Source organism: Dasypus novemcinctus, chromosome 8 (assembly GCF_030445035.2).
Source record: "Dasypus novemcinctus isolate mDasNov1 chromosome 8, mDasNov1.1.hap2, whole genome shotgun sequence".
Lineage (NCBI taxonomy): Eukaryota > Metazoa > Chordata > Mammalia > Cingulata > Dasypodidae > Dasypus > Dasypus novemcinctus.
In genome coordinates, this window is record NC_080680.1 from 27,006,969 (window position 1) to 27,020,933 (window position 13,965).

General features: G+C 45.3%; 1 protein-coding gene across 9 annotated transcripts in view; it reads left to right on the forward strand.

The window, feature by feature from the left end:
• The window catches only part of TLE1 (TLE family member 1, transcriptional corepressor), an 85,898-nt gene that overhangs the window by 60,093 nt on the left and 11,840 nt on the right, over positions 1-13,965 (forward strand). For 6 of the 9 annotated variants that reach the window (XM_004477504.4, XM_004477502.4, XM_012519247.3 and 3 more), the window contains 3 exons: positions 1,519-1,663; positions 2,703-2,893; positions 4,469-4,545. In XM_004477504.4, coding sequence (XP_004477561.1) covers positions 1,519-1,663; positions 2,703-2,893; positions 4,469-4,545 — 413 coding nt within the window. The remainder of the gene's footprint in view (positions 1-1,518; positions 1,664-2,702; positions 2,894-4,468; positions 4,546-13,965) is intronic. The other 3 variants (XM_004477508.4, XM_004477503.5, XM_058301607.2) reach the window with 1 other exon arrangement.

A 13,965-nucleotide genomic window follows, 5' to 3' on the forward strand; every position in this document is an offset into this window, starting at 1 on the left:
TAGGGGCACCAGTCCATCTAGATAAATGCAAGTACCCGAAATCTGTTGACTTTTAAAAAGGGTATTTATTCAGGGGTAAAAGCTTACATTTTCAAGACCCTGAAGAGTCCAACTCAAGGTTCGTTTCTCACCGAAGTCAGTGCTATGTGTTGAAGCAAGGCGGTCGCTGACCTCTTTCTGGGCTCTCCGTCCTGGGCTTCCTCTTCCTTTTGAGGCTCGGTGGGCCCAGCTTCTCACTGATCTCAGCTGCAGCCCGGCAGGTCTCTCAGGGCTTCCTTTATCAGTCTCCTCTCTCTTCCCAAGGTCAGCTGCAAACTATCAGGCAAATGGCTCATCTCTCCTGGGGCCCAGGATTAAAAATGACAGAGCGCTCTCTCTTCCCCTTCTTTAAATCAGCCCACAGAGGGGGTGGGGACTCAACCTGAGTCATCCTTACTGACATAGCCCTATCAAAAGCCCTAAATTGATTTTATCAGGCAAACTTAATCAGAGACCCCTCACCTGAATCCAATCTAATCAAAAGGGTGTCATACCCAGAAGAATAGATGAGTTTGCAAACATAATCGTTCTCTTTTTGGGATTCATAAAAATACTCTCAAACCGTCACACCATCCTAATTTAATATAACCTTATCTTAGCTTGATTACATTGGCCAAGACCCTTTTTCCAAATAAAGTCACATTCATAGGTACTGGGGGTTAGAACTGTGCAGTATATCTTTTGGGGAGATACAAATTCAACCCTCAACAGAGAGGAAGCCCTAAGTAGTTTGCCAATCTAGACGGTTCATCAGATCCAAGACCAGAGAGAGCCGGGGTCTCTCTAGTCCATGTTCTTTCCTATAAAGTGCTTCTTGGACTGTGTTTAAAAGAGGCAGAAGAAGATGCTGTGTAACCCTGTACCTTTCTCGACTCCTGCAGGGCCCCTCACTGATGTCAGGTCTCTGGTCTGCCCTGGCAGATGCTACACTTGTCACGTAGGCATATTAGGCAGTGCCACTTCACTCCAAAGGGTTATTTTCCTTAGGCGTGTTTCAAACAAAATGATAAGACTAGTTCTAGGACTTGTGCCTCTAAGGTGCTTCTCGTAAAATTGACGGTCCTGCCGTCTCCCGCCATTATTTTCAATCCCCCCCCTGCTACGAAAAGGCAAGATTAGAAACGGGTCTTCCCTCGGACATTCCCGGTGGCTGAGGCATTTGTTTCTGTGTGGCCGTCTTCTAACTTGGCATGGCTCCAACGTCCACAAGCCTGGTGGAAAATACTTTTTAAAATAAAATCTGCGGAGGAAGACGTGTGATCATGTTCTGCATCTCTAGCGGAGCTTTAATTCTGGCAGGAAGAGGAAAGGTCAACATTTCTCGCTCGCAAGTTAATGCTGTCAACATTGCGTGGATTTATGAGAATTGGCTGAGGGAGTAGCTAGAAGGTGCCCAGTGTCCCAGCTGCTGTTGTGATAAATTGTGTAATATGGCTTGGATTAAAAATAATACTCATTTAATTTGTTTAATGATACCAGCATGAAAAAGCCAGCACGCCCGTCCTGAAATCCAGCACACCGACGCCTCGGAGCGACATGCCAACACCGGGCACCAGTGCCGCTCCAGGCCTCCGTCCAGGCCTTGGCAAGCCTCCAGCCATGGACCCCCTCGTTAACCAAGCTGGTAGAGCAGTGCCACTTATTTCGCTTTGCTGTGTTTCTCCCTTTCCCGGCTTGACTGTCTTCTGTTAACCTTGTGACGCAAGTTCCCCGTGAATATTAAATGCACTTATGGCCACCCTCCTTCCTATCTCTGTAAGCCACGATAAGAAACAGATGTTTGTCCTGGGGTTTCAGCAGCTGCACTCCGTTCTGTCTCCTGACTGTTTACGTTTGGCTTTTCTTTTCTTTCCAAATAATCCAAATGCTGGCTGGGGACTTCAGTAAAGTTTCTGATAATTATGCCAAAAGTAAGCTCCTTACCAAACCATCATGGTGTGTCTGAGTTAGCTAATATTGACCAAAATGGCTGGCTCGGCCGGCCCAAGAGTGCTCCTTGCTTACTTTAGTTGGCTGGTTTTCTGTCAGTAGGGCCCTGAGGAATCAGTGGTTCCTCCTTCTGCGGAAACTGGGAGCATTTCCCTGAGACTCCAGCCCGTGAATAAACTCATAACTTTCAACTTTATCTTCTTCCTTGGGAAAGGCAAAAAAAGTACCAGCTTGGGCTCGGAGGATAATAGGCACTGGCATATTCCTCCTAAACCCGCACTTTGATTTACGTAAATCCAGGATTGGGTTTTCATTTGGAATTAGTACCGGGAAATGGAAAGTTTGGACAGAAGGAGAAATCTTGGAATTTATCAGGAAAATCTTCTTTTGACATTAAGTCGGGTAAACACTTAGTGCCTGTGCCTTTGTTTGCCCTCTGTAATTTGGGTATATAATAAGCCTGCTTAATTCCCCTGATTTCCCATGCTGCCATGTAGAGCCATGAGAAAATGTGTGGGTAGGGCTTCCCCTGGGATCTTTTCTTTCCTGGAGATGAATTCACCTCTGAGAAAGAATGGCTCCTCTCTATAAATCTGAGGTAATTTTTCTCACAAAGCTTTCCTTTTTTCTCCCTCCCCCTAATGAACAACTCCAAAAAATGATACTGAAATTGCTGGTCAGGTTTGAATTTGAACATGTGCATTGAGTCACGGGCTGCTTGCGTTTCCTTTCAGCAGCTGGTTTGAGGACGCCCCTGGCAGTGCCCGGCCCGTACCCCGCTCCGTTTGGAATGGTCCCCCACGCTGGCATGAACGGCGAGCTGACCAGCCCAGGCGCAGCGTATGCGAGTTTACACAACATGTCTCCCCAGATGAGTGCCGCTGCCGCTGCCGCCGCCGTGGTGGCCTACGGGAGATCCCCAATGGTAGGCCGCACGCTGCTCCGTCTCTGTCATATGGGCTTTGGTTCGGTTAGAAAAGCTGCATGCTTCATTTAGCGCTGTCAGGCTCCTGGGCTCAGGCATAGCCGGTGAGCGAAGGCCGCCTCCGTGGCCTCTCCGCGCTCTGTGGGCAAGAACAGCAAACCAGTGCACCTCACAAACAAAGGCGCCCAGTGTCCCGGCACTGGCGGTTGCCTTCCTCTTGTCAGCCTTCATCAACATGCTGGTTCATTAAGTCAGGGCCAAGCGTTTTTTGTTTTACTGTTTTTGTGGATGAAAAAGGGCAGTGTTTAGAAGCTACTTCAGTGGTTCAAGGGACATCTGGTTTTCTCCCACCAAAGAAGATTTTTTTCCTGAAGGCGATGAAATGATTCAAGTAGCTCACAGACGTCTTTTCATTCGTTTTCTTGAGCCTTTTTTTTTCTTTCTTTACACCTTAGAAAAAATATATTCGAGAAGCCCAGGCTCTTTCTTTCCATGCCTCTACAATTCTTTAAACCCAATAGCCTGCCTTATGTGTAAGGAGTGATCTCAGTACTACAGGAACAGATATGAAGGGTCTGTGAAACCACAGGGCCGGGTTTTCTGTCTCTCTCTACTGCCTTCTGCCACTATGTAAATAGCCTAATTTTTGACCAAGAAAATTTTCAAACCACAGCTGAAGGGTAAAATTGACTGTAACCATGGATTAGGAAGAGGGAATAGATTGTGACCCATAAGGAGCAAATATAAGGCCCTAAATCATTTCTCTTGGCATTTGGAATAGATCATGTGCATTTCTTGCCTTTCCCTTCTTTAGAAAGCATGACTTCTAATAATTTGGGTAGTTATTCAGTTTCTTTTCTTTTCCCCTCTTGCTTGGACTATAGGGAAGGCTGTGCAGTGGAGGGCCAGGTGGGCAGCGGGGGAAGCAGATGGCAGCATTAGGATCCACAGAGTTGGTCATCCGTAGAGGAATCCTCAAGCCTTAGCTCAGACCAGTGTATCTCCACCCGGAGTGACTTTCCCTCCTTCCCTCCTGGCAATAATATCTGGAGACAGTTTTGGTTGTCACAACTGGAGTACAGTGAGTGTGCTTCTAGCACTGAGAAAGGCCAGGGAAGACACTAAATGTCACACAGTGCCCAGGACAGCCCCACCACAAAGAATTAGCTGTCCCAAAATGCTCATAGAAAAAGAGTTAGTAGAGAAATTGAGAAAGCCTGACTTAAATGACATTGCTGTCTGCTCTTGGACAAGGGAGAAGATCCTTAGACTGTGGGAAATATTTACCGTGGGAAGCTGGCTCTCAATACACAAATAGATCGCGTCCATACCCTCCTGAAAAATACGTGTCCCACAGGGTTTTAGAGGTGATGGTATTACTTCTAGCCTTTAAGTTTTTTTCTTTTGAAAACAAAAATGCTAGGAAATGCTACTGTTCTCATTTGTATTTTGCTTTGGTGGGTGGAAAAGGAATTTCTGATGAAAAGGAATTTCTGAGGAAGAGTGTTTAGAATTTTAGCAAATTACCTATCTTGACATAAACTTGAGTCCATGCTGCTTTCTTTTTGCTTCCAGGTTGGGTTTGATCCTCCCCCTCACATGAGAGTACCTACCATCCCTCCTAACCTGGCAGGAATCCCTGGGGGGAAGCCGTAAGTACCTCTAATTCTTTGGTTTTCTGTTAAAGGCAGTTTCTTGGTCATTGGTATTAGCAGACTAGAATTCCAACAGGAGCAGAGGCTTGGGTGTTTCCAAGGAGATTTCTAGTGTCTTTTCCTGAGGAGTATTAACACTTTCTATAAATAGGCAACTTGTAGGTGTCATGCCTCTGACTTCTCATGTTGGTGATCTCATGCATGTAGTTATTTCTGGAGAGAAGCTGTTGGAGATGGGGACGAGGAGGGAGGAAAGAACTGGAGGTGGTTGCCCCTCCTTGCTGGACCCTCCTTCAGAAAGCTGCTTTGCTTTGCTGTTTATTTAGCGCATAGCCCCTGGACGTTTGCAGCCATTGTGGGCAGTAAGGTGCCATGAACTCTTGAAATCTCAGAAACTTGAAATGTGTTGTCTTTTTGTCCAGTTCAATGCCACCTTTTCCTTATAGTGGTAAAGAGAGTTGTTTGAAGGGTCGATCCTATTGGATGCCATCCTCCTAGGTTGATCCCCAAATAAAGTTTTGATGAATGCCTTATTCTGACATGTCTAAAATTATATGTGTATATATGCAAAGTGGCTTTGTGGGAAAACAAGAAAGATAGGCAAAGGACTATAAAAAAGTATCTATAATTTGAAAACCCTAGTTGATTATTCTCCCTGGGTCACTTAAAAAACCACTTGCTTTCCATAATGTTAGTACTTAGAAATGTGATTTAAAGGGTTTCTGGAGATTCTCAAATTTTGTTTACAAAGTAAAATTGAAATACAAGGGCTTGTCTTCCCAGCAAACACTCTGCCTATCCCTAACTTAGGAGATGGCACAAAGCCTTTTCAAATTTTGTTAATTTTCTAAGTCGAGATTCTTATGTCACATGTCTTAGGCCTTCAGTTTTTGTTGGACTTTATAATGATGTCATTCCTTTATGCTTTTATCTATGCTTTTGCACATTGCACTATTGCATTATTTTGAATGGTCCATTCAAATAACCTGTCATCCTTGTGTGGTTTTGATTGGAGTCTTGTTTCAAATGAATCACCAGCATGAGGAAAAATTGAATTTCTTACCCCATCACCTGCTCTTAGGGAAGCAGATTCCCCTTGCTCCAGTTTTCATACGTTACAATAGCCATGTCCTGGTAGTTTGATTCGTGATGAAATGAGGCTTTTGTCTCTACTGGGAATTATTAGAGATTTTAAGAATTTAAGGTGGCATGTAGGTGAAGAGAAGAATTGGGGGATGGGGCAGTATTGCGAAATGCTTCTCATTCAGTTGGACAGCCATGGCAACTAGTTTGTGTGTTTTCTTGGGAACACCTCCTTCCTTCCAGTCTGGGTTGTCGCCAGGGCACTTACCCGGTTTCCTCTCTGTGGTTTTGGTGCTTTGTGAAGAAGGATGGCCTTCGGATCAGTGAGTGGATAAAGTGGAAATTAGTAACATCATGATAGGGAATCAGTAATCATAGTAATTGAGGGATCTTTGGGGGAAATAATAGGCCAGATTGAGCTCACAGTTGGGGAGCACCAGCTTCAAGACCCAGAGATGGAGGTGTGTCCAGCTGCCAAGACCCTACCTTGAGTGCGACATGTGAGGGGTGGGAAGGGTGGGCGGAGCCGTGAGCCGCAGTGCTGGCGTGGAAGGCTAGAGGGTTACGCAGACCCGTGCCTGTTGTTGTGTTGGTATTGTGTGTGTGAACAACGTGACCTAGGAGCTATCCGCATTAGGCACAAAAGTTCAACCCTTCAATGAATGGCAGAAGGGGTGCAATGCTTATTAGAGCCAAGCTAAAATATTCATGTTCCTTGGCATGTGGGTACCTTGGATTTCTTTGTGTTCCAAGCTTTGTATGCAAAGCTATGACAATAGCACCTAGGGAAAAGGACAGTGGACACAGCGGCAAAGTTGGGAGACTTGCGGGAAGAGGCTTCCTTACCTTGGCCAGTATAACCATTGGTCTCTGGTTCTGAGCAGCACTGTTCTTTCAAAAACAGTTAAAAGTTTTTTGTTTGCTTTTTGTTTTTTTCAAGATTCTCTTTCAAGTTTGAGCTCAGCCACAGAATGTGAGGAAAATGGAATTAATTAGTATCAGGGAAAAATAATTTTCCCATTGTCCACGGGCTGTAACTACTCGTCTTACTCCCCATATGAATCCATTAATTAGTACAAGAGGTTTTCCTCTTCTGATCTTTCAGTAAAGTGAAATTGTCTGGGGCAGTACTTCTCAAGCTATCCAGGGTGACAGACCAATATTTTCCAGTCCGTCAAAGATGGACGCTTTTGCAGCATGCAACAGGAATGAATTGCTAGAAAAACGAAGAGAGTGGGAAAGGAAAGTACAAGCCTCGGTTTTTTGTTACAGGAGTCGGCGGTCATAAATAGACTTTGTCAAGTTGCTGCATCAGATGTCTTGAGGCTTCCTCTCAATTGCTGGTCTCCTCCTATTGCGGACCAGCAGCAAACACTGCGTACCACACTGGAGGCACTCTGGTGTGAGGCACTTAAGAGCAATGGCAATAAATCAGTAGGTCCAGGGTCGGGCTTAAACGGTAGTTTTCAAAAGGCCATTTTCTGAGAAATACCAGTTGAAAAAATGTTTCTTAGAAAAGAGAGTTGAGTGCGGTAGATGGAAGGCGTGACGGCCACCCATGGACTCCTTTGAGTGGAAGTTGTGTCAACTTTGTGCTAGGTGCTGGACCTGCTGCAGGAAACACAGTGGACACGGCTTCCATGCCTTGGGTGCCTGAGGAGGTGGTAGGAACGTTAAAAACTCCTACTGTGGTTAAGTTTCTGGTAAGAGCTATGAAGGAAAAATGTGTGACAAGAACACATGTAAGGAGATTACCAAAGTTAGCCTAGGAAGGAGTTGACCAGGGAAGAAGGGCAGAGGATGGTGGACCGTGGCAGGGACGCCCCGCCTCAGTGCCCCGAGCACGGGAGCGCGAGGGATTCATGTGACGTGGAGTGCCTATCAGCAGTGCGAGAACCAGAAGGACTCACTTGGGGTTAGAGGGACCTTAAAGCCCCATCAGTGTAAATGCTTATCTGCGGTTCACATCCCTGTGATGTCCCCACCAAGGGACTGTGCCTCTGCTTGACTGTGTCCAGAGACAGGGCCTTGCTGCAGCCCGGAGCAATCCATTTTTCCATGGCTGTGCAAAAGTTCTTCCAAGGCTGGAGCCGAAGCCTGTCACCTTGGAACTTTCACCCCTCCATGCAGGTTCTTTTCTACCCTGTGAGTACACAGTGCACTGCTAATCCGTCATCCTCAGGACAGCTCTTCAGACACTTGGAAACCACCCTTTAGCCACCCGAGACTTCTCTTTTGCTTCAGCCTTATCTTACAGAATGTGGCTTCTGGTTCCCACATCATCTGCTTACTAAAGTCCAGGCACACTCACCTCCTTCCGGTCTTCCCTGCCACAGACATTCATGGACGTCTACCGGGCAGGCACAGGGCACACCATGGGGAGCTCACAGTCTAGTGATGGGAGACAACGTTAATCAGTCACACAATGAAATGCAAAATGATAACGGAGCTGGGAACTATGATAGACAAGATTATTGTCTGTGATGGTGGGAAGGGATCGGGGACGAAGCCCCTGCAGAAATATATTCTGAGCTGCATTAACCTGACAGGGGCAGGGAGTGAGCCTGTAGGCAAAATGACCATCATGCGCCAAGGCCCCGTGGCCCCACGTCGTTTTTATCAAAATGGACTGAGCAAGGTGATTCATAGTGCCACCGTTCTAGCCTCTTGTTTCTGGTGTTAAAGGGCCTATGCTCTCAATAGGTTTTTCCCCGCCAACCTAACCTGATCATTTTCCCTCCCTTCCACCCACACCAGCTCTCCCTAACTTTCTGTCTTTGTTAAAAGTTTCATCCTTGTTCTAAGACCTGGGTCCAAAACATCAGCCTTTGTTTCTCCCATGTTAATGCCTATCTTACCCAGTCTTATTCTTTGTTAAACTTCTCACCTTTTCATACCCACTTCTGCCAATAAGCATCCTTTTGTCCACACCCCTGCCCCCCCAATTTTAATCAAATCACTGTCTGCTTATTTATCTGATATGGTCTGTTTCTTGCTCAGAGATCTTCAGAGCTGAATATAAACTGATGGGGCAGTCAAGTCCCTCTAGTAAGATCACCCAGCCTGCTCTTCTAGCCTCCTGACCTGAGTTCTTTACATGCCGTGTGCTCAGGCCAGGTGGACGGCACCCTATTCCCAGGTGGCTCCTTGCTCCTTCTACCTAGAGCCACTTCCCTTCTCACCAATCTTTGCCTCTTCCTGTTGAAATATTTCCTATTGCTGCCTTCCTCATGAAGTCTTGTTTGATTCCTTCCATCATGTATAATCTCCAGTCCCACCTTATAGCATCATATGACACCTTCACACTTTGGCTTTGGATTATAATCATGTGGACAAGCCCTATTTCTGGTTCCCCCATCAGAATCGAAGGTCCTGGCAGCCCCTTGTCCCTTGCGCACAGCTGCCCAGTCAACAAATGTTTGTTGCATTGCCTAGGTGAGAGATGAATCCGGGGTTGCCAAGTCCTCTCAAGCCGCAAGAACCTGTGATTAATCCTTTTGGAAAGGAGATTTACACTTGGCATTTTAGAATGAAGTGGTGCTGATTTACAAGAAGTAACCCTGACTTTTGTTGTCAAGCCCTTCAAGCTAGATTTAATTGGAATTGATGGTCAGCTTAACTTAAACTCATTTTTAGTGAGAGGAAATTATTCCCTGAGCTCTTTGGAGCTCACTGGCCACAGAAACCTCCAACTTTAGGTAGATCAGCCTCTCTTGGTTATGTGTCACACCCTTTTCCTCCAACACCTGTTTCCTGGCCCCATAGCACTGCTTCTCTCCCTAGCGACTGCACTCTGCCTGCCTGTATAGAAGCATCTAGAGTTCAGTATTAACTCAGACCAATAATAGTTTGGCTTCAGACTCCAGGTTACTTCCACGTCCCTTCACCTTGTGTTTTGATGCCAGACATGTAATTCAGAAATCACCCACCCACTTGTTTAGTGTTTAAATAAATCTTAAAGTACCTTTTGGGCTTGGGATCCTAAAGGGAAAAGAAAATCGTGGCTACATTTGGGGCAAAATTGCCTCTTAGGGAAACATGTTTTGCAGCAGTAAAAAGAGACCCTTCCCAGGCTTCTAGCCCTGAAGGCGTGCCTGTGGCAGGGAGCTCCCTGCCCCTCGTGCCCGATCCCCAGTGCTTCTGGTTCCTCCGTGAAGAGTCCACCGCTGATTTATTTAGTGGATTTGAAAATTAATTCAGCCCCCTTTCTACCTGACACGATATGTGGGTGTTTTGTTTTGTTTTTGGTCTACTAAAAGTAACATGCCTGTTCTGTGCCTTATTATGGGCCTGTGGGTTTTAGTTGAACTTCTGTTTTTCACTTGCTACTGCAATTGCTTTTTGTTTTGGTCTAAACCAGCTCTCTAGGGACTGCTCCCCCGCCCCTCCTTGGGAAAGTTGATGCTTTCTTTTAGTGACACTTGGCATGACTGCTAGAAATTCTGGAGGGATGGCATGATGCAGACGGTTAGAGGACAATATCGCCTTCTTGTTTCTTTTATCTTTTTTTCCCTTGCCAGGGCGACCTTTCAGATGATGTTGATTTATATGCGATTAGATAGCAGTGGACAGTTACTGTGTTTAGGTCCATTTATTAAGCGCCAGCTGAGTCCCACCTGTCCCTGAAGAACTCCGTAGTGGTAGACAGACATGGAAACAGGTGTAAAGGTACCTAATGTGGAAAGTGCTAGAGTAGAGATTTATAACAGAAAAGGTCACGGCAGGCTGAGGGGAAGGCAGAAGTGACATGTGCTGAGGAGGGAGGCGGTGCTATTTGCGGCAGGAGGGAGCAGTTTACACATGACTCGAATGCGACAGCATGCCATATTTTGGGAAACTGGCCCATTGTCCCACATGGCTGGAAATTTAGGGTACAGGACAGTCAGTCCATCATATAAAATGATGTTTGTTGGTGCCAAATTGTGGGGGGCCTTGTGTGCCCTGAAAAGCCTCAAGACTGAGTGAAGGTTTTCAGCAGGATCAGATTTGTGATATCTGTTAATGAAGCATGAAATTTCACATCAGGAATGCTGAGTTCACCACCGCTCGGGTCTTGGCCACGGCCATTATCTCCAGGGTCTGCGGCTCTTCATTATTGTTTACTTGGTTTTGCCACTGCAGTTCCTTTCTATTTCTAGCAAACCAGCAATTCTGTAAACACCTGTTTTTCTTTGGCCGCAGAACACAGCATCGTTTTATTAACAGTAGCTGGTCTGCTAGGAAGACATACACAGCTTCCTCAGAACACAGTCTTGTTTGCTAGTCTGCCGCTGATGCGAGAATTCCCAGTGGGGACTCTTTCTTTTTAGTTTCTTCTCCTTCTCTGTGCACCCAGTAAATGGAAAGTCCCTTGCTCCTAACTAGTTTAGATTTCATTTTGTTTTTAAATCTGCAACTTCTAGTGGACTTTATTCTTTTAAATTCTACATCCAGATTTCAGAAATTACACACAATCCTGATCCATAGCTGCTTGATTTGAGAGGCAGGGATGGGGGCAGAAGGTGGGGAATCAAACTGCTTAATGGAGTTTCTGTTTGAGGTGATGAAAAATTTTGGAATTAGATATTGGTGATGGCAGTGTGCCACTGGGAATGTAATTCACACCACTGATTTATACACTGAAAAATTGGTTGAAATGTCAAATTTGTGTTACATGTTTTACCACAATAAAAGAAGAACCTGGGTGGGAGCTGGGGATCAGTTCCCTGAGGCTGTCTCAGATGAGAGTGAACAGAGCAGAATGGTCCTCAAAAAGGGCCTTTAATTTGATGGGATCTACATCTTTTAAGTATCCCTATCCTGGGACAAGAGATTTTGCTTTCTGGAAGAGTTTAAATGGCAGTTTTTATAGGGACTCTTCTTACCCTTTGATTATCAAATGTTATTGTAAATATATTTTGAAATCTTCATTCCATGTTAATAAAGTTTTCCTGATGATGGTTAAGGGGGGTGGTGATTGTTTCGTATTTGCCATAATCCTATCCAAATATCCTTCTCTCCTCTTGGACATGTGCTTAAACTTCTGCCCAGTGCCCATTTCCCCACCACACCTTTTATTTCCCTCATGCTTGTCTGATTCCCATTCCTTTCCCACACCCCTGAGCCGCACACCTATGCCCACCGGTTGAGTGAAGAGCCCTGGATTCATCACCTGCTCACTGCCCCGTGTTTGAAATCCACGGTGGTTTAAATAGTGACCTTCATTTTCTGAAGGCTCGCTGCAGGTGTCAAGTATGGGTTTTAGGTGCTTTGCACCTCTTATCACTCTTGAATGTGTACAGCAACCCCTGTGACCCTTCCATTATATTACGATTATTTCTATCTTACGGACCAGGAAGCTGATGGGTAACAGGCAGCAGGGGGGTTAGGTGGGTAAGACCAGTCAGTCAGGCCAGGCTCCCGACTCAGCCGTGGTGCTATCTAATTGGTCAGTGAGCTAGGAGTTCTCCCCTTGACTTTTTCTGGACTGACTAGATGAACCTTAAGCCGTTTTTACTGAGGTATAAGTTATGCACAGAAAAGTACACAACGTAAGTGGGTAGCCAGTGGCTTCACCAAGTGCCCACCCCTGGGCAGCGAGCCCCGAAACCGCTTTTGTGCCCCTTTCCAGATTCCAGGGGCAACCACTGTCCTGGCCCTCAGTGCCATAGGTTAACGTCGTCTGTGTGTGAGCTTCTGTACGTGGAATCATAGCGTGTACGTTCTTCCTGAAGTCAGGTTTGAGAGAGATTTATAAATACTCAGTGTCTGTGTACAGTCTCCCTCTCCTTCCTGGTGAGTTTTACTTTTCCTAGGCAGTCCCTCAGTCAGTTGGGTAGGCTCATTTCCTTCTGGGGGTTCACGTGGCCTTTTCTTGGCGACCCTGGTGTTCCCGTCCCTGGGGACCTAATTCTGCCGTCTTGTTGGCTCCTCAGGTTTCTTCCTCCTGGTTGATCCCTCCCTCGTGGAGACCCGTCAGTCCCTTGCCTTGTTTGGCTTTAGCACGGGGAGCGCAGCTTCCTCCCCGCCCCCTGGAACTGATGTATTCTGTTCAGGTCCCTGCTTCTGGCAGCAGCTTGCTGCCCTGTGAATCAATTTCACATTGCCTCGGCATGATGATGGCAGACCTCCCATGCAGTGTAAAGCACAGGACTCCTGGGAGGGAAGTGGGTGTCATCCAGCCACATGCACACATGTCTCCCAATTGTCCTCTCTGGTTCTATTTTAATCTGAGACATCGAAATCTGTAATAAGCACGGTTTCCAGTTGAAGCAAGATAAAATTTCTTCCCTTGAAACCTGGAGTTGTTAGAAGGGCGCCTGGTGGAAACTGACCACCTGTAGTTGCCCATCCCGACTGATGACAAACGAAGGAAAACTAATCTCATGTTTCTGTCCTCTCACAGCACAGAGAACTTTGAGAAACAGGTTCTCTCCTTGCCTTTACCACCGTTCTTACGAAATATATTCAACTCGATTGTTTTATGGTGTGAAAACATACTCGACATTTTTCTAGTGTCACCTGGATTTTTGAGAGTCACATTGAGTATTTGGGCCAACTAGCCATTTCATATTAATTATCTGAAACCAATTTACCAAGAGAAAAAAATGGGCATCTAAATTTGTTTCCTTGGGTTGGAGGGAGGGGAAGTTTTTTTCACAAGTCTTCATATAGTTGATATTTTGCTTTTATGGAGGGGAAATAATGGCATATATTTTTTTCAAGCTAAGGAAGTACGTAGGTTTTAGGTACAGGCTAGTAGAGATCCCATATCTTGTATGAGTTTTCAGTTCTGTGCTTGCTAAGTTATTTTACAAAATTTGAGTTAGCAGCAAAATGAAAATGGTATACATGTTTTAGATCTGTAAAGGGACTGCAAGGTGCCAGTGAAAAGTTCCAGGAAGGACCCACATTATACCAGAGGATTACGAGGAGGAGGAAACTACACATGCTTCATTTATTGTTCACGCTGGAAAAGGCTTAATTAATGTCGAACTTGTCGTTCAATCTTAGTGTTGCCCTACATAAGAAAGTAAAAGCAGTGGTCTTTAGGCGTGAGGTATGCATACTTCCCTCAGTTGAATTGTGGTGTGAAAATATTAGCACTTCTATTTCTTCCATCTTCTAAACTGTTTATTCTTTGTGCATGTTTTGTAATGTTAATAATATATTAGTACCAGGAGTTTAAATAATGAGCTACATTGGCAGAAAAAAATATCTGCTCTAAGATATTGGTGTTAGAAACTGAAGTGTGTACTAGGATTGAGTTCAGCTGTATTTAACAGGGAGCAAAAAGAGTAACTTAAATAACAGGACTTTATTTCTTACTCCCATAAAAGATAATTGGTATTCAGT